Source organism: Protopterus annectens, chromosome 2.part0, assembly GCF_019279795.1.
Source record: "Protopterus annectens isolate FY-2018-M chromosome 2.part0, PAN1.0, whole genome shotgun sequence".
In the NCBI taxonomy this organism is placed as follows: Eukaryota; Metazoa; Chordata; order Ceratodontiformes; family Protopteridae; genus Protopterus; species Protopterus annectens.
The window spans coordinates 1796070578-1796096205 of record NC_056728.1 but is presented as its reverse complement, the minus strand read 5'-3'; the positions used below and the strand labels follow the sequence as shown (position 1 = coordinate 1796096205).

General features: G+C 40.9%; 1 protein-coding gene across 3 annotated transcripts in view; it reads right to left on the bottom strand.

The window, feature by feature from the left end:
• ATP13A2 (ATPase cation transporting 13A2) overlaps window positions 1–25628 on the bottom strand; it is a 2158003-nt gene that overhangs the window by 388542 nt on the left and 1743833 nt on the right. For all 3 annotated transcript variants that reach the window (XM_044061825.1, XM_044061827.1, XM_044061826.1), the window contains exon 22: window positions 25258–25365. In XM_044061825.1, the coding sequence (XP_043917760.1) occupies window positions 25258–25365 (108 nt within the window). The remainder of the gene's footprint in view (window positions 1–25257; window positions 25366–25628) is intronic.

Genomic DNA, 25628 nt, shown 5'->3' with positions numbered 1-25628 from the left:
AAAGGCAAACAATCATGGAAAACTACTGTATATGATTGTAATTACCAACAGTTACGTAAACTTGTTTAACTAAGGAATAATGTATGCATTTGTACAAATATGAATAAATAAATATAACCAAGACTGGACTTTCATCTATCCAATGCCTTTAATTTCAATAAACATGTTACTGATACTTGTTTATTCAGGCCAGGCCAGTTTGCAGCATTAAGTCTCAGTTGCCACTGCAGTTCATCCTTTTCTAAGTATAATGTCCATGGCCCACTCCTTACATTAGGCATAACTTGCCCAGCATGGTTACAGGCATGTTTCGCCAAAGTCCTTGTGGATTTTTTTTTATTCTGATATCGTATACATGTTTGGATATCCTGTCTCGAAGTCTTCTCTCTGTTCCTCTTATATAAAAATTAGGACAGGCTGAACATGTAGCACAATATACAACTTTGTTGGAATTACAATTATAGCAGCCTTTTGGTTGGAAAAGCTTCTCATTTATCTTAAACTCCTTTCCTTCCAGAATATATTTACAGTATGGGCAGTTCCCACATGTATTCATAACAATTAGTATTCGATCATACAGATTTTTTTCAAATATATTTCTGTGATTTTGTACTCCTTTACATTCTTTCCAAGTGCTCACTCTTTCCACATTTCTTTATATTTTTCCTTCATGAAAGAACTTATGAAAGATCACCTTCTTTTAACCACATCAACACTTTACATAACTTCAATGATGTTGCATGAAACTACAGTTCTGGACACTTACCATAAATGTAGGTGTTCAAGTGTATTCACTGTTGCAGTCATCACACTTGGGTTATCTGCCTGCAGGTAGCCCGAATACCAGAGTCTTGGGATTTCTGAATCAGATGCTGTTGCATCTTCCATGACATCAGGGGTATAAAACATGCAGCCAAAGCCATTACATCAGTTTTTCTTGCCCCAAATGTCAGGAGCCCCCAAAATAGGAAGCTATTACATGGTGTGGAACACCTCCAGTAAAATGTAAATACCCCTGCCATAAAAGATGGCCATAAAGAGGATAGGTAGAAAGGATAGAGAAAGCCAGGAGGCTGGAGGGAGGGAAACCAGGACTACAACAGTGAATACACTCAAACATCTACATTATGGTAAGTGTACACAACTGTACTATGTTCTTCGTGTTTCACTGTTGCAGTCACCACACTTGGGATGATTTCCAAAGCTGAGGAAGGGTGGAGGCAATCGAGAAGTGTTAGGGCTGGCTACCAGGCCTTGTAACACTGCTGTAGCAAATCCAGCTCTGGATTTAGAAAAAAATAGGTAAGTGGTAATGCTTGGTGAAGGTGTGTACAGAACTCCAGGTGGCAGCTTCCAGGATGTCCCTGGTAGGGACTCCTCTGAGAAATGCTGTAAAGGTTGAAGTAGCCCTAGTGGAATGAGTTCTGATCCACTGTGGGGTAGGTTTTCCATGGTGCTTGTAGCAGAAATGGATGCAGTGTGCTATCCATTTGGAAATGGTTTGCTTTGAAATGGCCTTGCCCTCTGCCCCTGTAGCAAAGCTGACTAGCAGCTGGTCAGATTTTCTGAAAGGTTTAGTCCTGTCAAGGTAGAACCTGAGCTGTCTGTGTACATCCAAGGAGTGCAGGGTGCTTTACCCTTTATTCTGAGGATTAGGGAAAAAGGTTGGCAAATGGATGGATTGGTTAAAGCCATACTGGATACCACCTTGGGCATAAAAGGATGAGTTAGTCCTGTGGGAAACTGTCAGCATGGAAAATAATGAAGGGTTCCACAGCCATTAGTGCCTGTAACTCAGACACTCTTCTTGCTGAAGTAATGGCTAGAAGTAAGGCGGTTTTCCAAGAGAGGAACTTTAACTCTGGTGAAGCAGCAGGTTCAAAAGGGGGAAGCATGACCTTTTCCAGTACAAAGGTAAGGTCCCAGGCTGGGGTGGGAGCTCTCCTAGGGAGCCTTAAATTGTTAGCTCCTCTCAGGAACTGTTTGATGAGACAGCGAGAAAAGAGAAGTGGCTCAGTATTATAATGAGCTGAGATGGCAGAGGCATGAATCTTAATGGATGAGAAGGGATAGACCTCTGTGGAGCAGCTCTGCTAGGTAATCAAGGATTTGAGGTAAGGTGGGCATGGCTGTGTCCTTTCCTTGAGACTGACTCCAAGAACAATATCTTTTCCACTTTTAAGCATAGGATTTCCTAGTACTAGGCCTTCTGGTCTCAAGGATGACGTCCAGCACCTGTTTGCTGAGGGTTGTTTGTGGTGTATTCAGGGGATAAGCCAGGTTGCAAGGTTTAGCATTTACAGCTGTGGGTGCTAAAACTGTCCCTCCTGCTGAGACAGCAGGGAAGGTGTCTGATGTAGATGCACTGCTGTCAGACTGTGTAGGAGTGGATATCAGTGCTGGCGTGGGCTAGTCTGGGGTAATAAGGATTGCCCTTGGCCTGTCCTGCTTGATCTTGAGTAGTACTTTTGAGAAGAGGGGCAGAGGAGGAAAGGCATAAAGTGAGAGGTTTTCCCATGTAAAGGACAGGGCATCCACCTTTCTGCTCTGCTGTAAGGGTTCCTGGTAAAAAAAAAACTTGCTCAATTGGTGGTTTTGGGGGGGGGGGGCAAAGAGGTCCACCTCCGGTGTTCCCCACCTCTGGATTAGAAGTTTAAATGAGTTGGGTCCCAGTTTCCACTAGTGTGGATCCAGTAGATTTCTGCTTAAGTCTGCCAGTGAATTTTGTTTGCCTGGCAGTAACTGAGCTTGTAGGTGCACTTGGGTTGCTCAAGGCTGTGTTCCACAGGGCCATGGCTAACCTGCAGAGTGGGTAAGAATGAGTTCCCCCTGCTTGTTTATGTACCACATAACTGTGGTGTTGTCTGTCTTTATCAGGAGCTGTCCTGGAAGGATAAGGTATTTGAAGGCTGTCAGAGCATTCTGTACTGCTAGCATCTCTTTCCGATTGATATGCAGGGGAATTTGACCTGGGCTCCATTTGCCTTAAATGCATTTGCCTGCCATGTGAGGCCCCCATGCATAGTCTGATGCATTTGTTGTCAAGGTTGGGCGGCGAGGGGTTGAGTGAAAGTAAGTCCCTTGTTGTGGTTGCATGCCTCTGCCCACCAAAGGAACTCTGCCCTTAGACAAGGTACGATAGGAATCACTGTTTCCAGGTCCTGAGAATGTTGAAACCAGAGACTTTTTAAGAACCACTGAAATTTCCTCATATGCAGTCTTGCATATGGAATTAATAGAATGCATGAGGCCATAAACCCTAGGGCTTGCAGTATTTTCCTTGCAGATAGCTGGGTTTTGGTGGCCATTAATTTGAAGTAGTTTGTCAAATAGACTTGCTTTTCTGGAGCGAGGAATGCCATCTGGGAAGTTGTGTTCAAGCTTGCTCCCAGGAATACAATTTTTTGACTGGGCACCAGTTGAGATTTCTTTTTGTTGATGGTGTACCCCAAAGAAGTTAAGAGTTTTGTTTTAGAAATGCCAGGTACTGAAGTAGCAATTCCTGACTGTCCGTCTGAATCAGGCAATCGTCCAAGTATGGGTAAATTTGAATATTTCTCTGCTTACAGTATGCAATGGCTGGAGACAGACACTTTGTGAATACTCTGGGTGCAGTAGATAAGCCAAAAGAAAGTGTAGAGAACTGATAATACATAGAGCCTGTCCTGAAATGTAGATATTTCCAGTAAGACTGCCTTATGGGGATGTGCAGATAAGCTTCTTTTAAGTCTAGGGTGACTAACCAGGCATCCTTGTCTAGCACAGGAAGAAGCTGTTGCAGTGTAAGTATTTTGAATTTTGGGACCACCAGAAAGGTGTTGAGAATTGATAGATCCAGGATAGGGCACCAAGAGCTCTCTTTTCTGGGCACCAGGAACAGTCTGGAGTAGAAACCCTGTCCCCTTTGTTCTACTGAAACAGGTTGAATAGCCCTGATATTGAGAAGGGAAAGTACTTGCTTTTGAGCCTCTGCCCACTGGTTTGGAGGAAGGTCTGGCAACCCGCTTGGTGTTGGCAGTCAATGGAAGCAGAATCTGTATCCCTGGGATACAATGTTTAGAACCACTCAGTCCTGAGTAATGGACATCCAGTTTTTTTGTATGAAGGACAAGTTTTCCTCCTAGGGGTGCAAGTACTTGGGCATGGCTGGGAAGGATAATTGAAAAGTCATTGTGAATGTTTTCTATAAGGGGGTGGCTTACCACTCCCTGTTTTTGAGGTGGGAGTACTCCATTGCTTAGATCTCTGCATACCCTGAGAATGTAGTCTTGGTGGACTGTTTCCCCTGGGTTTGGACTGAGAAGGCCTGAGAGGGACTGGAAAGAACCAGTTTTTAGAATGCCAATGCCTACTGAATCTAGGTGGCTGCACCTGTAAGAAATCTTTGACAGTTTGCATAGATTTAGCTTTTTCCTCCATCTTTTTAAGAACTTCTTCTGCTTTTGTGCCAAACAAACTATCCTGATTTAATGGAGCATCTAGTAATTTTGCTTTGACATGGTCTGGTAAGATATGTTCCTTCAGCCAAGCATGCCTTCTCAGTACAAACCCAGTGACAGCTGCCTTGCAAGATGCTTCTACGGCATCAAACCCACACTGCAAAGTATGTTTACTAACTTGGTTTGCAGAATGCATTAACTCTTGTAAATCTATTTTTAGCATAATCTGGAAGTAACACCATTTTTTTGTTTAATTTGTTCCATAATATGTTGCTGGTACTTCAACATGTGAAACTGGCAATTCAAAGCCCTGATAGCAAGAATTGCAGTGGTATATCGTCTTTCTACCCCATCTGTCTAAAGCTCTTGAATCCCTGTCTGAAGGGGTAGGGTTTTTGGCTGTAGTAGCCTTTATGCCTTTAGGTCCCTGGGAAATGGTCTCTGGATCCGCAGTAGGATTCTTAAAGAGAAATTTGTGAGCGTCAGGTACTCTGTAGTACCTGTCAGGTTTTCTAGGGGCTGTTGAAGTGTCAGGAGTAAGACTGGATTCCATGAATACATCATCTACAATATCCAGGACAGGGGGATATAGCTAGAGGTCTGTGCTGAGGCAAATCTAGAAATTCTCTGAGTCTCTTTTTGGACTGAGGATAGTGCTGGCATTCCCAGCGGAAATGCTCTCTTAGGGTATGCAAAGTTTCACCAAAAGAAAAATCCTCTAAAGGGGATGCAGAGGGAAAGGATTCCTCTACATATGAATCCTCATAGGTAGATAAGGGTATGTCCTGGTAATCAGAAGGGAAGTCACTGGACACCTGGTCTGTAGAATCAGAAGGAAATTCAATTCTTTGTCTTTTAGCAGGAGAAGGCTGGCTTCCCCTAATTAGAGTAATAAGGTCTTCAGCCATTCTAAGCATTTGTTTTTGTGGCATGGGAGCTTGAGCATGCGCTTTGATAATCGGTTTTCTAGGTGCAGTGTGAATTCTGGGCTCCTCCACGGCAAGAAAGACTGATGTAATGGCGTCATCTGGATGTTTTATACTTTTATACCCCTGACGTTATTGAAGAGGCAACAGCATCCGATGCAGAAATCCCAAGACTCTGGTATTCGGGACGACTGAGGGCTACCTGCAGGCAGATAACCCAAGTGTGATGACTGCAACAGTGAAACACAAAGAACATCAACAGGATTACTTAAACCTAACCCTCCTTCCTCCTCTTTGACATATAACATCACTCTTCTTACTGGGTTTAATCTTGATTCCCATATAAAAGAGAACACAACTGACTAACTTTTTGTCATACTTTGTAGGCACCAAAAACACTTGTTAAATATGCAATTTTTCTCAAGGAGATGAAATTGATTAAATATACAATTTTTCTTGTTTGTCAACGTATATGTCATGCAGAACAAACATACTTCTTACTTTTTGTATACTATACTCCCATTGCAGCATTCTATGCAAGTCACTCCCAAATTTTATGCCTAATATATCTATTACTTCTTTATTAAACTGAATATCTCCCATTTTATCTATTGTTTTTATATCCTTACTTTTATCCTTATTTATGTAAATACCAATAACCTTTAAATATTAAACTGCTTAACCCATTCTTCGTCCATCATTTATTCTTAGTCATTAAAACTACATCATCTGCACAAGCAAACATCACTGGTAGTTGAAGTCCTTCCCTTAACCTATATCCTGTTACTTTTAAGACTATTTATTTTACTAACCACTGCAATCGTAGTCAATGCAAATAAAATATTACTTGCTGGACATCCTTGCCTTCTACGACTTCTTATATCTAGTCTCACTTTACTATTCTCATACACTAAAACAAATATTTTTATTTCATCACATATTACAATCTTTCAATACATCCTATAAAGTTTCATGTTGTATCTTATCAAATGCTTTACTCAGATCACCTACCACAATTTAAACTTCACCCTTCCTATTTCATCTACAATTTTCTCTTACAAATATCAGCAATTCTTGACTTCTCTTCCCCTTTTTACTAAATACTGTATCTTCAAAGATTTTTAAATGCTTTGGTTTGAAATCTTTTCTCTATTATTTTCATAAATATCTTACTGTCACAAAAGGAAATATTGTCAGCCTAGCTATCTGGAATTTTGTAAATAATTATGTCATTTGTGAATATTAATATGATTTATACAGAAGTGTGACAGAGGGAGATACTGCCAGCACAACTGTCTGGAGTTTTGTAAATGGTTGTGTCATTTGTGAATATCAACATGATTCATATGTTTGTGTTACAAATGTATTAGAAAGTACAGTTTTGTACCTACCATAAATGTAGATGTCCGAACTGGATAGCATCTGCAGTCATAACAAGTGGGTTGTCCTGTCGTCAGGCAGCCCTGCAGTCGGCCGGATTCCAAAGTCCGGTCCGGTCGCTGATGTCGCACTCCACCCGACGTCATCTCTGTTGGTCTTCGGGTATAAAAGCATCAGCCGACGCCATTTTCCTCAGTGTTTCTTGCCCCAGATGCCAGTAGCCCTCTTGCAGGCTAAAATTTGGATAGATGCCAATGTTTCCAAATAGATAGAGGTAAACACAACAATAAGCATATATGTACAGATATACAAACAAAAACACCATAAAAGACTCCCCAACAGCTAGCTATTAGGAGGGTAAACACCCTAGGAGTACCACAGAGGGAAGGAGGAGGGTAATCCTGACTGCAGATGCTATCCAGTTCGACATCTACATTTATGGTAGGTACAAAACTGTACTATGTCCTTCATGGATGCATCTGCAGTCATAACAAGTGGGTAGAATACCATAGCCAACTAGGGAGGAGGATAAAAGTAGATTATGGTGTGTTTAGGATCCCTTGCAGTACAGCAGTGGCAAACCCTGCTCGATCTGGAATATAGAGGCAAATTATAATGCTTGGCAAATGTATGCACGGAGGTCCAAGTAGCCGCCTCAATAATGTCTTTGGTTGCCACAGAAGGCTGTGGTAGTGGCTGCTGCCCTTGTAGAATGAGGTCTTATGTTCTGTGGAATTGGTTTTCCATGGAAGGAGTAACAGTATCGTATGCAATTTCCTATCAATTTGGAGATTGTCTGTTTGGAAATAGCTTTTCCTTCCCTTCCTGTTGCATAGGCTACAAAAGTTGGTCAGTCTTTCTGCTATTTTTGTTCTGTCCAAGTAGTAGCGTAGCTGTCTATGTACATCCAAGGTATGCAGTATTCTTTCCCTCTGTTTTGTGGGTTGGGAAAGAAGGTAGGTAGGTGGATTGCCTGGTTTAAAGACACTCTGGATACCACCTTGGGCATAAATGTAGGATTAGTCCTCATGGACACTCTATCTTGGTGGAAGATTAGGAAGGGTTGCACTGCCATTAAGGCCTGTAGTTCTGAAACCCTCCTTGCTGAAGTAATTGCCAGTAGGAAAGCAGTTTTCCATGACAGGTGTTGTAGGTCTGCTGTTGCTGCTGGTTCAAAGGGTGATAGTGTCAACTTTTCTAGCACAAAGTTTAAATCCCAAGCTGGTAATGGTGGTTTCCTTGGAGGTTTTACATTCTTGATTCCTCTGAGGAACTGCCTGAGCAAAGGGTGCGAAAAACAGGTGGATCAAAGCTGTATTCTGCTGAAATAGCTGATGCATGTATCTTGATGGAGGAGTAGGACAGGCCTGAATGAAGAAGTTCGCCAGATACTCCAGAATGTTAGGCATATCTATGTTTGACACATCTTTTCCTCTTTCCGTACCAAATGACAAACCTTTTCCATTTTCCAGCATAGTTCCTTCTTGTTGAAGGTCTGCGTGCTTCAAGAATAATGTCTTTAACTCTTTGGGAAAGTTCTGGATTAGCTGCTGCTATGTGATGTTCCATGCAGTCAGTTGCAGCGTTTTAGGTTTGGATGTATGATGCTGTAGTTGTTCTGAGTTAACATCAAAGGCATCAGGGTATTGGCCACATATTGTTCGAGACATGCTCTTCAGTAGTGGGTACCAGTGTTGTCTTGGCCAGTTTGGAGCTATCAGGATTATCCTTGGACGTTCTTCCTTGATTTTTAGTAGTACCTTGTGTATCAAAGGAAGAGGTGGGAATGCATATGCTGTTAGGCCTTTCCAGTTGAAGGAGAGTGAGTCCACTTTCCATGCTAGTGGGTGGAATGTCCTTGTGCAGAATTTTTGAGCTGGTGATTGAGAGGTGATGCTAATAGGTCTATCTGTGGCATTCCCCATTTCTTGAGATGGTCTTGAAGATGTCCGGTGCAGCTTCCATTCGTGGGTATCCAAGTGGTTCCGCTTAATATGTCTGCTAGAGTATTGTCTTTCCCGGTACAAATATTGCCTGTAACTGAATGTTGTAGCTGAGTGCCAGGGTCCACAGCTCCAAGGTCATTCTGCATAGGGGTATGAATGAGTGCCTCCCTGTTTGTTGATGTACCACATGACTGTGGTGTTGTCTGTCCTTATCATCAACTGGCCCTCTTTGAGAAATGGTTTGAACTTTTGGATTGCCAGTTTTACTGCCAGCATTTCTTTTAGATTGATGTGCAGGTGAAGTTGATCCTGTGTCCACAATCCTTGCACGCATTTGTCCAGCATGTGGGCCCCCATCCTAGGTCTGAAGCGCCTGTTGTGATGGTCTGGCTTGGTTGACATCTGAAAGGGTAGGCCTGGGTTTGACTGGCATGCCTGAGCCCACCATAGGAACTCCTGTTTTAAGCATGGAATTAGTGGGATTTCTGTTTCTAGACTGTGTCTGTGTTGGGACCATAAATTCTTTAGGTACCACTGTAGTTTCCTCATATGAAGTCTGGCAAATGGGACCAAGATTATGCATGATGCCATGAAGCCCAAGGCCTGCAGAACTTTTCTTGCTGTTAACTTGTTCAGTTTTGTTAGTGCCAAGAAGTAAAGAGGAAGTTCTTTTGTTTTTCTGTAGTCAGGAATGCCATTTGTTGTACTGTGTCCAATTCAGAATGTCCTTGTTTGGGATGGTATCAGCCTTGACTTTGTAAATTGACTGTGTATCCCAGTCCTTGTAGCAAGTAAATGACCCTTTGTAAATCTGTTGTCAGCTTGCTTTTGTTGTCCTCTTGTAGCAGGCAGTCGTCCAGGTATGGGTAAATTTGAATTCCCTGTAGTCTGTAATGGGCGACACTGATGCCAGGCATTTTGTGAATACTCTAGTAGATAAGCCAAAGGGCAATGCTGAGAATTGATAGTGCTCTGATCCTGCAAGAAATCTGAGGTATCTTCTGCAGATTGGTCGAATGGGGACGCAGGTATGCCTCCTTGAGATCTAGAGTTACCATCCAAGACTCCTTGCCCAGCATGGGAAGAAGTTGCTGTAGGGTCAGCATTTTGAATTTTGGGACAATGATATATGTATTTAAGGTGGACAGGTCGAGAATTGGTCTCCAACTTTTTCCTTTCTTGGAACTAGGAATAGTCTGGAGTAGAACCCTTTCCTTGTTCTGCTGTTGGCACTCTTTCCACAGCTCTCATGTTTGCTAACTCGAGCCTCTGTTTTTGATTTGGAGGTAGATTTGGCATTCCTCTTTGACTGGTAAAGTGTGGAAGTGAAACCGTAACCTTGATCTATGGTTTGTAAAATCCACTTGTCTTTTGTTATGTAGTGCCAGTTCTTTGAAAATAAGGTTAACTTTCCGCCTAGAGGAGCTGCTATTTGTTCCTGGTAGGCGGAATTAGGAATAAGTCACTGTGGTTGTGCTGATGTAGTGGCAGTGGCTGTGTCTGTGCCTCTGTTGTTACCTTGCCACTGTGCACCTCCTATGGATTGGTTTCTGCCTCTGGAACGCCTATTCCTGCCCCTTTGAAATTTTGTGGAGTCAGGAAAGGACCAATTTTTGGCAGGCCAGTTCCTGCTAAACCTTGGGGGTTGAACCTGCAAGAAATCTTTAACAGTTTGAACAGATTTTGCCTTTTCTTCCATTTTCTTCATAACCTGCTGGGCAGGTGTACCAAACAAACTTGTCTTGTCCATAGGAGCATCTAGCAACTTAGCTTTAACATGATCCGCTAAAGCTTGTTCCTTTAGCCATGCATGCCTTCTTATCACTGTGCCTGTCATGGCTGATCTAAATGAAGCCTCCAGTGCATCATAGCCACATTTTAAGGAATGGTTGCTAACCTGTTGTATGTTATTTACCATCTCTAATACATATTTCTTATCAGGAGATTCATCAGTGGTTAGTTTTTAGTTAACTGATCAAGCATAAACTCTTGGTATTGTATCATGTGAAACTGACAGTTTAAAGCTCTAGCTGATAGAGTAGCTGAAGTGTAGACCTTTTACCCCATCTGTCTAGTGACCTTGCTCAGAAGGAATAGGGTTTTAGCTGCTTGGGACCCTGGGATATAGTTTCTGGGTCTGCAAGTGGGGCCTTGTAAAGGTGGTGATGAGTATCTAAATCTGTCTGGTTTGGCACAAACATCATTGAAAGCATCATCCACCACAGGGAGAACAGGAGGTATAGCTGAGTCTGAAAATCCTGTTGCTGCCATTGAACTGTTCTCGCATGGCATGCAAGGTTTCCAAAGGAGAATTCTTCTGGGATTCTTCAGCATCAGAATCTTCAAAATTGGAGAAGGGAGCCTCAGGCTGGTCAGTTATGTCTGATTCATCAGCAGAATCATCAGAAGACACTGGCTCAGAGGCCCTGTCTGGGTGAGATTGAGATCCTCTAATTAAAGAAATTAAATCTTCTGCCAAAGAAAGCATTTGAGAAAAATTTCTGAGGTCGATTCAAGAGTTGTAGCAGGGGCCTCAGTTGTAAGAATAGGTTCAGCTGTACTTTGAGCAGTTTTCTTCGGTTCGCCGTAAACCGGTGACACTCGCTTTTTTTTTTACCGGTGCCGGCCGCAACCCGCGTGAACCGCGATAATGGTCTTTCGGCTTTTTTCTTTGGTCAAAACTGTTCTGCAAATTCCCGACGCCGCCTAGCCGCCGGTTGAAAGAAAAGAGGCACAGCAGAACAGGCTGCTACGGCTGGGGGGCTGGGCCACAGACAGGAAGAGTGGAAATCTTTATGAGGTATTTGTTTCACAGGTTAAACAATTGTTAACTTTTTCTGACATCTTTATACCCGAAGACCAACAGAGATGACGGACAACCCACTTGTTATGACTGCAGATGCATCCATGAAGGACATCTGCATGTCACATAAAATGGTTTGTACAGATGTGTGCTGAAAAGATATGTTGTACAGTACTCAGCTTAAAGATGTATCCACAGTGTACCCTACTGGAAAAGAGCAGAAATGTACATAAACTATGGTAACTCTGTAAATGTATATGTTTTAACAGTGGGAACTGGCACATAGAAGGTTAACTCTCAAAACTTCAGGAAAAATAGTTGAAATTAAATTATTTTATAGCCACATAATAAAAGAGATGTTATCTTTCAGTTTCAGTGCAACAGGAGACAATGTGTAGAAATAGACTTTTTTGTATTGTCTTTAAATGTGGAGGAATGTAAAGTAGTTTACGAATTCCACCATTTGCCAAAAAAATCTAAGGTCTATGTGTTTCCACAGATGGCCTTTACCAGGTGTGTGTGTGTGTGTGTGTGTGTGTGTGTGTGTGTGTGTGTGTGTGTGTGTGTGTGTGTGTGTGTGTGTGTGTATTTCTGTATAAATCAAATCTCAAAGTGTGTGTGTGTCAGCTACTTGGCAGGGACATGAAGCAGTGGTTGGTCATAGAGGGTGCTGGAGGTCTTGGCTTGGCCACTCAGCTGAGATCTCAACTCTATAGCTGTACCAGTGGGGAGTCTTACAGGGGCTCTGGAGAAATAAGGAGAAACCAGCTCCAGATGGACTGTGGTCTCTGTGCACTTTTAAGGGAAATTGCACTTTACTGTGTGTGTACTTGTCATCCTCCCAGTGTGTACATCATCCACTGTTGCCAGTGGTGAGGATTAAAGCTCCTTGGTTAGTGGGCCAGTGGTGGGGCGTCACACTTATATGTGTTATTTAATATTACAGGTCACCAGTTTCTCCCATCTACTTTTTCTCCTTTCTTTCATATAAATTGTATCGTTCCAACACATTTCTTTTTCTAACCATTCATTTAATACTTCCACAAAATACTTATTTTTGCCAGTCTCTCATAACTTTATACATATAATCCTAAATTCCATCCAATCATGTGTCTGATTCTACACTTAGTTCCTTTAATACATCATTCAGTTCTTTCACATTTTTTTCTCTCAACATTTCATTGTGTCTAATTTTTTTAACTTTCCAATTTTGTCTACTATTTTATTCTTTCTGTTTTTTATATGTATTATTTTACTACCTTCATTAATTATTGTTGGGTTTTAACATTTTCTCCTTTCTTGTTTGTTTCTCTTATTGTTCTTTTATTTTCTCTTACTGTTTTGTTCAAATATGGTGCGACTTATTATTTTTTTCCTTATAAAAATATCTTTGTTTAAACATTTTTTCAATTTTGTCCTGAACTATTTCATATATTTTCCTCTCACTTTCAAAAATTCTTACTTCATTACATACTTGATGACTTAATTCTTTTTTCCAAAAACAATTTTTATATTTTTCTTTAAAATGTATCCAACACGTCCAGCCTTTATAGAAAACTCTCATGCCTACACGATCTTTCCATAATTCATAAACCCCTTTTCTATCGTTCTCATTTAAATCTTTTTCTTTTAATCTTTTGAAACATTTATCTTTATATATCCCTCCTCCTTTTCTTTAATCTCTATCCAAACTGCTAAATGATCTGAAAATCCTGTCACTTTTATACCTTCTGTACAACTTTCAAACTTTCCAAAATTATAAAATAATCTATGTTCTTATATTATTCCTTTTATAGGTCCACTGTTTATTATCCCACATACATAACTTTGTACTTTTTTATTATCTTAACAGCACCTCCTTTTCTTTTTTCAAGTCACAACTGAAGTCCCCCAATAATATTATTTCCACATTCATGCCAACATAAGCTAGAATTTTTTTAAACATTACCTCTTTCTTTTTTGTAACATATGCGTAAACTTCAATAATTCTATACATCTTTTTCTATCTTACATCTATCACTGCTATTCTATCCAACATTACTAGGGTGTAATCCAAAATTCCTATTGATTTCTGACACAATATACCTAATTTTGAGCATGTTTCTTTTCCCACATTCCAAACCTTCCCATCATTTTTTTCTGCTTGTAATGTCTCCCCTCTGTTAAAATTCTTGTATCATCCAATATAATGAATAAAACCACGATTTGTTGAGAAAAACACCTTTATGAACAACAGCAAAGCTTTCAGGAGGAAAACCTTCTTCAATACTAATACAAAAATTCAAAGACCAAATAGGTTTAAATAGTTGTCAGAGATAATCACATGACAAGCAGCCCAAACAAAATCATGTGACAACATATAAAATATATAAAATATAAAAACGTAAATCACATAGTTAAAAATCACCAAATTCAGATTCAAAACACTAATAAATGCATATATAACTAACACATATATAACTGATAAACAAATGAATGCATACAAAACTATCTTAATCAGCAACATAACTTAGTTCGTTGCAGTTCAACAAGAACAGATTTCAGTGCAACAGTAGAATTTATACCTGGAGAATGGTCAGCAGCTAATCTAAGTATCCATTCATATTCCTTAATCTCTAGTAAATTAGTGATGTCCCCACCTCTCAATATTGTGTGCAAAATGTCTATAAATCTATGATCAGAGCCATACATGCTTATATAAGGCATTTTTATCATTTGATCTCCTAATCTCAGATTTGTGTTCAATGATACGTTCTTTTAACTTCCTTGTCATTTTCCCCGCATAGGAGGAACATAAGACAGGTTGCTAAATATATCACATTGTTACTGGCACAAGTAGCTAATAGATTAGATCTATAAATTTTGCCAATCAACGGATGCTTGAACACATTGCTGTTGGTGCTCATAATGTCAGGACAACAAGTACAATTCATACAACAAAAGGTACCGTGTTTAGAAGAAGGGGGTTGATTAAAATCCCTATTAAAATCCTTATAGCATAATTTGCTTTTTAACGTTCTCATGTTCTTATATGAGAAATATGGTCTGTCACCCAAAAAGTACAGTTTTGTACCTACCATAAATGTAGATGTCCGATAGATATGCAACTGCAGTCCTGACATATGGGTTGTCCTGCCTCAGGCAGCACTTCGGTCGGCCGGATTCCAAAGTCTGGGTCCGGCGTCGGCTGATGTCGCCTCTTCCCCGACGTCAGAGCAGCTGGGGTATAAAAGCATCAGCCGGCGCCATCTTCTTCAGTGTTTCTTGCCCCAGATGCCAGGTGCCCTCCAAGGAAGGCTAAATTTAGAGAATGGATAAAAATTCCAGACATGCACAACAGTAATAAACAGATACACCATAACGGCTATCCCCAGCTAATTTGAAAAAGGGGGAGTGGACCCTAAAAAAGAGAATTACAGAGGGGTAGGAGAGAGGGAAAACCTGACTGCAGTTGCATATCTATCGGACATCTACATTTATGGTAGTTACAAAACTGTACTATGTCCTTCAAGAATGCAACTGCAGTCTTGACATATGGGTTGAATACCATAGCCAAGCTGGGGGTGGTAGGATCTAAGATAAGGATGGTGTAGCTAAAATGCCCTACAGGACTGCAGAAGCAAAGCCTGCTCGGGATCTGGAATATAAAGGCAGGTTGTAATGTTTGGAAAATGTATGCACGGAGCTCCATGTAGCAGCTTCTAGAATGTCCTTTGTAGCCACCCCTCTTAGAAAGGCTGTGGAGGTGGCTATAGCTCTGGTGGAGTGTGGCCTGATATTGGCTGGCACACCTTTTCCATGGAAAGAGTAGCAGAATCTGATGCAGTTTCCAATCCATTTTGAAATTGTTTGTTTGGAAATTGCCTTTCCTTGTACTCCAGCAGCGTAAGCTACAAATAGTTGGTCAGACTTTCTGTTGGCCTTTGTTCTGTCCAAGTAGTAGCGCAATTGCCTGTATATGTCCAAAGTGTGCAGAAGCTTTTCTCCTTTATTTTGAGGATTGGGAAAGAAAGTAGGCAGGTGAATTGCTTGATTTAGAGAAACCCTGGATATCACTTTTGGCATGAATGAAGGATTGGTTCTTAAAGAGACTCTGTCCTGATGGAAAATGAGAAATGGAGGTACTGCCATGAGGGCCTGTATCCCCGAGACTCTTCTTGCTGAAGTAATTGCCAACAGGAAAACTGTTTTCCAGGAGAGAAATTGCAATTCTGAAGATGCTGCTGGCTCAAAAGGAGGAAGAGTTAATTTTTCCAAGAAGAAGTTGAGGTCCCATGCAGGCACTGGTGGTTTTCTTGGAGGTTTAATATTCTTTATCCCTCTTAGAAACTGTCTTAGCAAAGGATGTGAAAACACAGGTGGATCACAGTTGTATTTTGCTGAAATTGCTGAAGCGTGTATTCTTATGGAAGAATATGAAAGGCCATTGTGAAGCATCTCTGCCAAGTATTCTAGTATCTATGGGATGCTCATTACTGATGCATCCTGACCCTTGTTGGCATTCCAGATGTTGAATCTCTTCCATTTGGCTGAATAAGTTTTTCTGGTGGAAGGCCTGCGTGCTTCCAGTAAGATCTCTTGAACTTTTTTGGAGAGAGATATGGGGAGAAGTCATGGAACCCTCCAAGCTGTCAGTTGCAATGTTTGCAGGTTGGGATGAACAGTCCTGTAATTGTGCTGAGTTATAAGCAGAGGCCATTGAGGCAGGAGCCACGGCTTGGTGCGAGAGTTATGTTCCTTAGTAATGGATACCAGTGCTGTCTTGGCCAGTCTGGAGCTATCAAAATGCCTTTCGGCTGTTCTGCTTTGATCTTCAGTAACACCTTGGTCATTAATGGTAGAGGTGGAAATGCATAGATTGTTAGAGAATTCCAGCTGAAGGAGAGAGCATCCATTCTCCAGGCTTGAGGATGGTGTGTCCTTGAGCAGAACTTCTTCAGATGATGATTGAGGTGAGAGGCAAAGAGATCTATGTCCGGCCTTCCCCATGCATGAGTTATTTGTGAAAAAATGTCTGGATGCAACATCCATTCGTGCGGGTCCATAATGTTGCTGCTTAGACTGTCCGCCAGAACATTGTCCTTGCCTGGGACAAACTGGGATTGCAACTGTATGTTCAGTTTCTGGGACTTTTCCCAAAGAGTCATTCTTAGTCTGCAGAGGGGGTAAGAATGGGTGCCTCCCTGTTTATTTATGTACCACATAACAGTGGTGTTGTCTGTCTTTATTAGCAGATGACCTTGCTGAAGAAATTTTCCGAAGGCCTCGATTGCATGAATCACTGCCAACATCTCTTTTTGATTGATGTGCAGATGCAATTCTCGGGGTGCCCATTGCCCTTGAATGCATCTGCCCTCCATGTGCGCCCCCCCATCCATGATCTGAGGCGTCTGTTGTTTGTTGGCTTGCTTGAGGTTTGTTGAAAGACATGCCTTTGTTTAGCTGGCTTGCTTGTGCCCACCACAAAAATTCCTTTTGTAGACATGGAATGAGTGGAATAATTGCTTCTAAGTTGTGGCTGTGTTGAGACCATAAACTTTTTAGGTACCATTGTAGTTTTCTCATGTGTAGTCTTGCCAGTGGAATCAGAAGAATGCAAGATGCCATGAAACCCAGGGCCTGCAGGATTTTCCTTGCAGTCATCTGGGTGTGCTTTGCTAAGCTTTTGAAGTAATCTGGTAATTGTTCCTGTTTTTCTTCTGTGAGGAAAGCCATTTGTGAGTTTGTGTCCAGTTTGGCTCCTAGAAAAATTATTTGTTGGGATGGCAGCAGTCTTGATTTTTGAATGTTGACTGTGTATCCCAAAGCCTGTAGCAAGTGAATGACATAGTCCAAGTTTCTTATCAAGACTTTGTCCGCTTGTATAAGGCAGTCATCCAGTTAAGGGTATATTTGTATCCCCTGAAGTCTGCAATGTGCAATTACTGATGCCAAGCATTTTGTGAATACTCTGGGAGCAGTAGATAAGCCAAAAGGCAATGCTGAGAATTGATAATGCTCTGACCCTGTAAGAAATCTGAGGTATCGTCTGCAGCTGTGTCTGATTGGGACATGCAGGTATGCCTCCTTGAGGTCCAGAGTAACCAGCCAAGACCCCATGCCCAGCATGGGAAGAAGTTGCTGTAACGTCAGCATTTTGAATTTTGGCACAATGAGAAAAGTGTTTAGAGCAGACAAGTCCAGTATAGGTCTCCATTGCTTTTCTTTTCTTGGAACAAGGAACAGTCTTGAGTAGAATCCCTGGCCTTGTTCCTGAGGAGGAACCTTTTCTATTTCTTTGATTTGTAGCAGCGTTGAAACTTGTATGAGTGCCTCTGCCCTTTGATTTTGTGGCAGGTTTGGCATGCCTTGTCTTGTTGGTAAGGTTTGGAAGTGGAACCTGTAACCTTTGTCTATTATGTCCAAAATCCATTTGTCCTTTGTAAACGCGTGCCAATGTTTTGAAAATAAAGATAATTTTCCGCCTAAAGGTGCTTCTCTCTGAGCCTTGGTCGGCGGTGTCAAAGTCAAGTCATTGTGATTGTCCCTGTGGTGCAGATGAACTCCCTGCACCACTTCTCTGATTAGTTGGTTGCCATTGGCGGCCCCTGTAGGAGCCTCGGTATTGCCCTCTACCTCGGGCACGCCTGTTTTTCCCCCTTTGGAACTTGTCAGTGTCTGGAAAGGACCAATTCTTCGAAGGCCAATTCCTACTGAACCTTGGTGGCTGAACCTGGAGGAAATCTTTGACTGTTTGTACTGATTTAGCCTTTTCCTCAATTGATTTCAACACACCCTGTGCATTAGCACCAAATAGCTTGTCTTTTTCCAGAGGTGCATCTAGAAGCTTTACTTTAACATGATCTGGCAAAGTCTGTTCTTTCAACCAAGCATGTCTACGTATGACGGCCCCTGTCATAGCTGCCCTACATGAAGCTTCCAATGCATTATAACCACACTGAAGAAAATGATTGCTAACCTGCTGAGTATTATGAACCAAATCCTGCAAGGCCTTTCTATCTAAAGGCTCAGGAGAGGCTAACTTTTTCTGCAAATCATCCATCAAGAAATCCTGATACTGAAACATATGAAAAAGACAGTTAAGTGCCCTCATGGCAAGGGTGGATGAGGTATAAACTTTTTTACCCCACCTCTCCAAGGACCTAGATTCCCTGTCTGCGGGCAAATGATTTTTGGCCGTGGAAGTGGCCACTCCTTTGGGCCCCTGAGAAATAGTTTCTAGATCAACAGAGTGGGCCTTAAAGAGATGTTTATGAGTTTCAGGAACCCTGTAATATCTGTCTGGCTTGACAGGAGCAGGAGGGAGAGAATCAGGAGAAGTACTGGAGTCTGAGAACACATCATCCAATACATCTAACACTGGGGGTATAGCTAAAGGACTGTGCTGGGGTAACTTTAGGAAAGTCCAAAGCCTTTTCCTGGAGTCGGAGAAATCCTGGCCCTGCCACTGAAAATGCTCTCTCATGGAGTGGAGAAATTTCCCCGAAATAAATATCCTCAGGAGGAGAGGCAGAGGGAATGGATTCATCAGCGTCAGAATCCTCGTAGGCCGGGAAGGATTCTTCCTGGGAATCTGAAAGGCCTGACTCACCAGAGGCTTCATCTGAGGAAAGGGTATCTGCCTGCTCAGCCCTAGGCCTTTTGTCTGAAGGCGGCTGAGAACCTCTGTCTGGATGAGCCTGAGAGCCCCTGATTAAAGAAATTAGATCTGCAGCTAAAGTCATGATCTGTTTATCAGAAGTGGGACCCTGTGAAAAAGATTTAGGAGGGTGAGACTTAGCCTGGCTGGCAGCCTTAGCACGTGTGTAGGCCTTGACGGACATAGACACAGGAGGCCTAGCCGCCCCACGTGCTGGAGTAACTTTGTCCACCGGTATGGTGTCAGGCAAATCTTGGGCTTCGGTTTCAGGAGGAAAATCAACAACCGGCACCGGGGTAGCCTCCGGGACCGAAGTGTTCGGTAAAGCGGTGTCGTCGGCCTGGAGTGGTTGAATTACCGCCTCCGAAGAGACCGATGCACTCGCAGCAGGCTTTAGCGTGGTGTCGGTGGAAGTCGCGGGCCGCGAATGTCGGTCCCGGTCCTTCCGTTTTTTGGAAATATGTGCTGTCGGTAGTTCCGACGGCATGATATAGGAGTAATTTTCCCCAAAAAAGTCTTCAGCAAATTCTGCCCGGCGCCTAAGTGTGCTGTTATTGAAGCAAGCACAGGCAGCACAGGCCGAGACGATGTGGTCTGGGCCGAGGCAGGGAAGGCAGTAAGAATGGAAGTCCTTATGAGGTATTTGTTTACCACAAGACAAGCAATTATTAACTTTTGCAGTTTTATCTGACATTGGCTGAGGCAAGAAAAGGTTCCCCAACGGGGTACTTAGCTTTTTGATGACTTCAGATCTGAAAACACAGGAGCTGGCCGACCGGCACTTGCGAACTGCTTCTGCTTCGGGCACCGTGCGGCAAGAAAGACTGGAGAAGATGGCGCCGGCTGATGCTTTTATACCCCAGCCGCTCTGACGTCGGGGAAGAGGCGACATCAGCCGACGCCGGACCCAGACTTTGGAATCCGGCCGACCGAAGGGCTGCCTGAGGTAGGACAACCCATATGTCAGGACTGCAGTTGCATTCTTGAAGGACATCGGCCTTAACATCTACAGATGCCATCAGTATGACCCAATTTCTCTCTATAATCTGCTTAACCAGTTATGTCCTGGTATTACTAGTAACATATCTGATTCTAGAATCTTTTTGTGCCGTTCTACACATAGTAGAACTAGGCTCATCATTTGATAAAAAGATTGGTTTGAGTTTTGTACTTCTATCAGCTATAGTATTGGTTTTCAGATCTAACAATAATTTTAAATCATAACGACTATTCAAAAAATCTTCCATCATTTCATCAAGTTGTGAGGTAAAACATGTCTCATCAGTATTCAATCTACTAACTATAGATATTTTGCACACAACATTGAGAGGTGGGGACATCAATAATTTACTAGAGATTAAGGAATATGAATGGATACTTAGATTAGCTGCTGACCATTCCCCATGTTTAAATTCTACTGTTACACTGAAACCTGTTCTTGTTAAACTGCAACAAACTAAGTTATGTTGCTGATTTAAGATAGTTTTGCATGCATTCATTTATCAGTTGTTCATAAAGGTGTTTTTCTCAACAAATCGTGGTTTTATTCATTATTCGCTTGCAGCATCTGGTGTTTTATCTTCCAATATAACACCAGTCCAATAAATTCTTGCATCTTCCAATATAACACCAGTCCAATACACCTAAGCCTTCTTTTGTGATTTAATACTATTCACATTTATAGCTAAGATTTTCAACTGTCTCTTATTGTTTGTTTCATTTTCTTCTATCCTTTGCCTTGTTTATTTTCTCATACTTACACTCTTAAAACTTCCATTTTCTTTTACGCTTTTCCCTATATAATTCTTTTTTCCTTAAATAGCTCTCCAGTTCACATCTTCTTCTTATAATCACTTTTACCACAACAGAAACGCGTCTTTGGTTGCCCCAATATTTAACAGCACCTCTACTTCCTTCTACATTTATTATACTTGGAATATGTACAACATTTTCATTTTCTATTTTCAATATAACACCACATTCCCAATCACCAGTCCATAAATCTCTATCATAAACCTCTGCAATGTCCTTTGCATCCTTGTATGCAGTCTTTAAAAAGTCTTTTAACGCTTCTTTTAAACTTCAGTTTGAAACTGCACATAAAGGCTCTTTTTTGTCTTTCTATTAAATGTTTGTATCATGTTTGAGTTCCATGGATTGCAACTTTTCTTTACTTAATGATGTTCTAAAAAATTATCCATGTACTGGCCTGACTCAAAAAGAATGTCACAAGATGTATTGTTATTAACGTGTATAAATGCCCGTATTCCTTATGTGAAATATCCAAAGGTGAAATTATATTTTTCCATATGTCATACCTCGAGTTCTCCCTCTCCATTACTGCTTATTCTTACTAGAGACTTCCTCCTTATTGAATCCTCCTATTTTTTTCTCCTCCTTTCACTGTCTGTGCATATGACTTCTCTCTTCTAATTACTTCCACTTCTTCTTCTTGTATTCCTACAATATGGCTTCTTCACTCTCTGGTTTGCTTTGATCTATTAAGTAATTTACATAAACATTCCACAAATCTCCCTATTGGAGGGCTGAAATAATACAATCTGACTGAGACTCTCTTTCTTCTTTGTGTAACTCTTCCTGAAACAAGACTTCTGAATCTTGTAAAGCTTCGACCAACTTTACAGCATACTACAGGACTCATTTCTCCCTCCTCATACTGCCTTCTCAATTTCCTCAGACACCTCTATACCTGCCACCACTTCTTTGTGCGAAGGATCAACATCCTTCACATTCATACATAAATTGTCCATATCTCTCTTGATTACACTTCCATCCATCCCCTTCCTTACTCTCCACACTCTCCATACTCCCTCCTGCTTTTCTGAGCTGCCTCTGCTCCTAGACCAGAAGCCTGAAGTTCCACAAGAAACAGAATCCCTGCTCACAAGAGAGTAGGGAAAGCTCCCTGATGCCCTAGCCAAAACTCTTCTAGTAGTATAAATAACATCTCGGCTCTCCACTGAAAAGAGGTTAGTAGCCTGTGGAACTAACCTGGTCAACAAAGGACAGATGCATATATGACAGACAGGCAGACAGATAAATGTTTCCTTATACGTTCATAAGTAGTTTTACGCATGCAGTCCAGGAGACCATTAAGGAGCCTATCCCAAATTCCTAATGTCCCAAATTATTGTTTAAGTGACTTACTCAAAGTCACACAATAAAATAAAAGTGGAGAGATTCAAACCCAGTATCTTTGGCTCAGAAAACAGCTAATTAACACATGAAAGCTTTAGTCCTCCCTGCTAAACTCCACTACACCCATCTCCTGCACTCTTCTCAGGTATGCAGAAGAAGGCAAGGAGTGCAATGGATTGATGACATTCTGCGGTCCCTCCATTCTGCATTACACATGAGCCAGCAAACAACCCCAACTACCAAACTCAAGCGGGGGGTGGGTTGGGGAGTAATTTCATCAGTCCCCAATGGAGAAAATTTGACCTGTGTAATCCAAAAGCAAGTGCCTCCCCCGACAGAGGGGGGCATACAAACCATGCCTCTTCACTCCTCCCAGTCTGTCTGGCTTCATCAGTGCTGAGGCTATTAACTAAAACCCAGCCATATGAGCTGTCATCATGGACCCGGGCAATAAGTATAATTTGAAGGAATCAGTAAAAATCAAAGTACTCCACTCCTTACTTTGTATCGTTAACCTCTTAATATTTTACATATCTTCACTGATGTATGCCACTTTCTTGTGTTTTGTTAAATTACTTGAAGTCTGTATCAAGTTTTCTCCACTGGTTCCACAATGCAGTTATGACATTCTCTTAGACTTTTTTCATTCCAATTTCCAGTAAAGATTCTGCATCACTAAGGCTACCCTTTCTAAATACTTGTGGAGATGGTGTCTACAGAACAACAAATGGTAAATGTGCTAGCCAACTGTCTGTAAAGAATGACAGCTTGATGTTTTCTACTAGTGTTTGTGAGGGAGACTGTAATAAACTATGAGAACATTATGTGACTTTCAAAGGAAAATATATTGAAAATTAACTATCTGTATTAGAACTGTATCACAAAGTATGCGTGCACATAATACTTAAAAGTAAAGCATTTCACTGTACTTGCCTTTTCTGTAAATGTGTAATGTTTATGAGAAATGTGTAACGTGGAATGCAGGTGTATTTACTAGAATAAAAATGTACTTCACAAACTTGTTGTACTGCAGAATCTCCTGCTTGGACATTACTGTATTAAGCTACATTATGAGTTCCTTACTTGGACTCTGGCTTGCTGCATCTTAAACTTCCCCCTTCAACCTGTAACTGTGTAACCAGTAAAGGCATGTTCTGAATTCAAATGAAAGCCATAGGAACTCCTATTTTATGAACTTATAAACAGATGATCTGCCTGTTACTCCTGTTCATTTAACAGATATTTCAGGAAAATGCCCTTGACACTAAGTTACTACTTGTAAAGACTCCAAACATTTTTTTTTATTTTAGACATAGAAGTTACAGACACAGAGAGCACAGTGCATCTCTGAATAGAATCAGACAGATTTCAGTTTAAATGTTAAAGTTTTGACTACTGATTGTCCTTATGAATGTTTTATTTTACACAAGTCTTTCACTGTTTGCATACTTGTATGGAAAAATAAATGTTTACATTATTTTGGTAAAAAACTTTAATTTTAAATGCCTATAGTTGATGGTTTACCTAGGTGCCAAACCATTTGGCATTCATCTTTGGAATAGCCATAGCTTTGAGGTACCATTTGAACATTTAATGGCTGGAATATTTTAATGGTAAACATTAAGGAGTGTTCTTGTTTTGTCAGTTTTGACTAATAGGTGATAGTGCACCAGAAATCTTGGGAAGGAAGGAACTGGAGCTGTACAGACACCAGTTATCTTCATTCTAAAATATTTTGTGTGTATGTATTGATATATGTTTGCATGTGAAAATAATTCTAAATAAGTTTCAATAACTGCTGGCAATGTTATACTGAAAGGCACTGGGCTTGAGCAGAGATGCATAAACTCCTGGCAAGAGACTGATTACAACTCTGATCTGTACTTCAGCAGGATAAAGCTTATTTGGGTGTTGCTGGACTTGGCTATTAACCCAAGGATGGCATGCACATGTATCATATGCCCTTAAGACTAACTTCCCTTTCTATTTTAACAAGTATCATTGGTGGGATTCAAGCTCCATATACTGCTGGGTCCATTCCACATTTAAATATGGATGGCATAAGTGGAGTAGTTAGAACTAGTAGCCCCTGTCCATTACATTTTACTCCTTTCCATATATGTTCCATTATCAATCACAGCCATTTTCAGTGTTTTCTCAAAATAACATGTAACATATAAGATACTTGATATCAACTACTCTAAGGTCCATCCTTATTGTTATTAATATCTCATGTCCTATGGTCTATGCCTCCTATGCCTTCCTCAAAGTGCATAAATTCTAATCATTCATATTTAATCTAAGCTAACATTCATCCAGCCTCGTCAATTCCTGCCTCATCCTCCTTTTGCGCCACTGGTGCACACAAATTTTCATTGTAGACTTGTGTTGTGCCTACGAAGACAATTTTTCTTCTAGCTGTTTAAAACATTACCTACATAAATCCAAAAAAGGACTGGCTTCGCAAATGTATGTCACTAACAAAATCAAGTTTCATCAACCTCCACCCTAGACTCTTTTAATTCCTTCTGTGTAAAGCTGTGGTGTCATCCCAACTAAATGAATCACAAAATTAAAAAGAATTCAATGTTAGAGATATACAGTCATCTAATTTCCTCACTCAAAACATAACAAAATGGGTTGGAGAAATGTGATACAACACTAAAAACATATATAATGTTATCAAGTGTTGTGTTAGCTCAATTGCTTGTTTCCATTTTGTATGCAATAAAACAGTCATAAATATCAATGTGCATACTTCTCCGTCTCTAGAGGTGAGAAAGGCAATAAGGCATACTCTGGTAAATGATACAAAAAAGCAACACATGCCTCTGAATTTTTAATCCCATAGTAGGAAAAGGGATCTCACAAAAGAAGACAGAAAATTTATATTGCCTTTACATGCAAATATGTCATTTGAACCAGATATAAACAATTAAAATATAGGTATAATGTCGTCACTTACCCTTGGCAACAAGTCTGGGAAATGTTCACGCACTACAGCAAATGATTTCCCATTCACAGCAAAATGGTAAATCTGACTGAGACATCCATTTCCCTGTTGATATAATGTCTAAGAAAAGAAAAGAAAATAGAAAACAGTACAGTAAATTAAGAAAAATAAAATAAACAGGTACAGGATGCAGACCGGTACAATAAAACTATGAAATATAAAATAAATAAAAAGTACCGAGCCTACAAGGCTAAAAGTAACCACTCTAATACAAAAGTAGATAAGAACGTACAAGGTAAGCGCTTTCACTATAATCACATCGCTTCTTCAAAGTCAGATAAACTTACCAGCACTTAAATAAAATCAACTGACCAATCAACTAT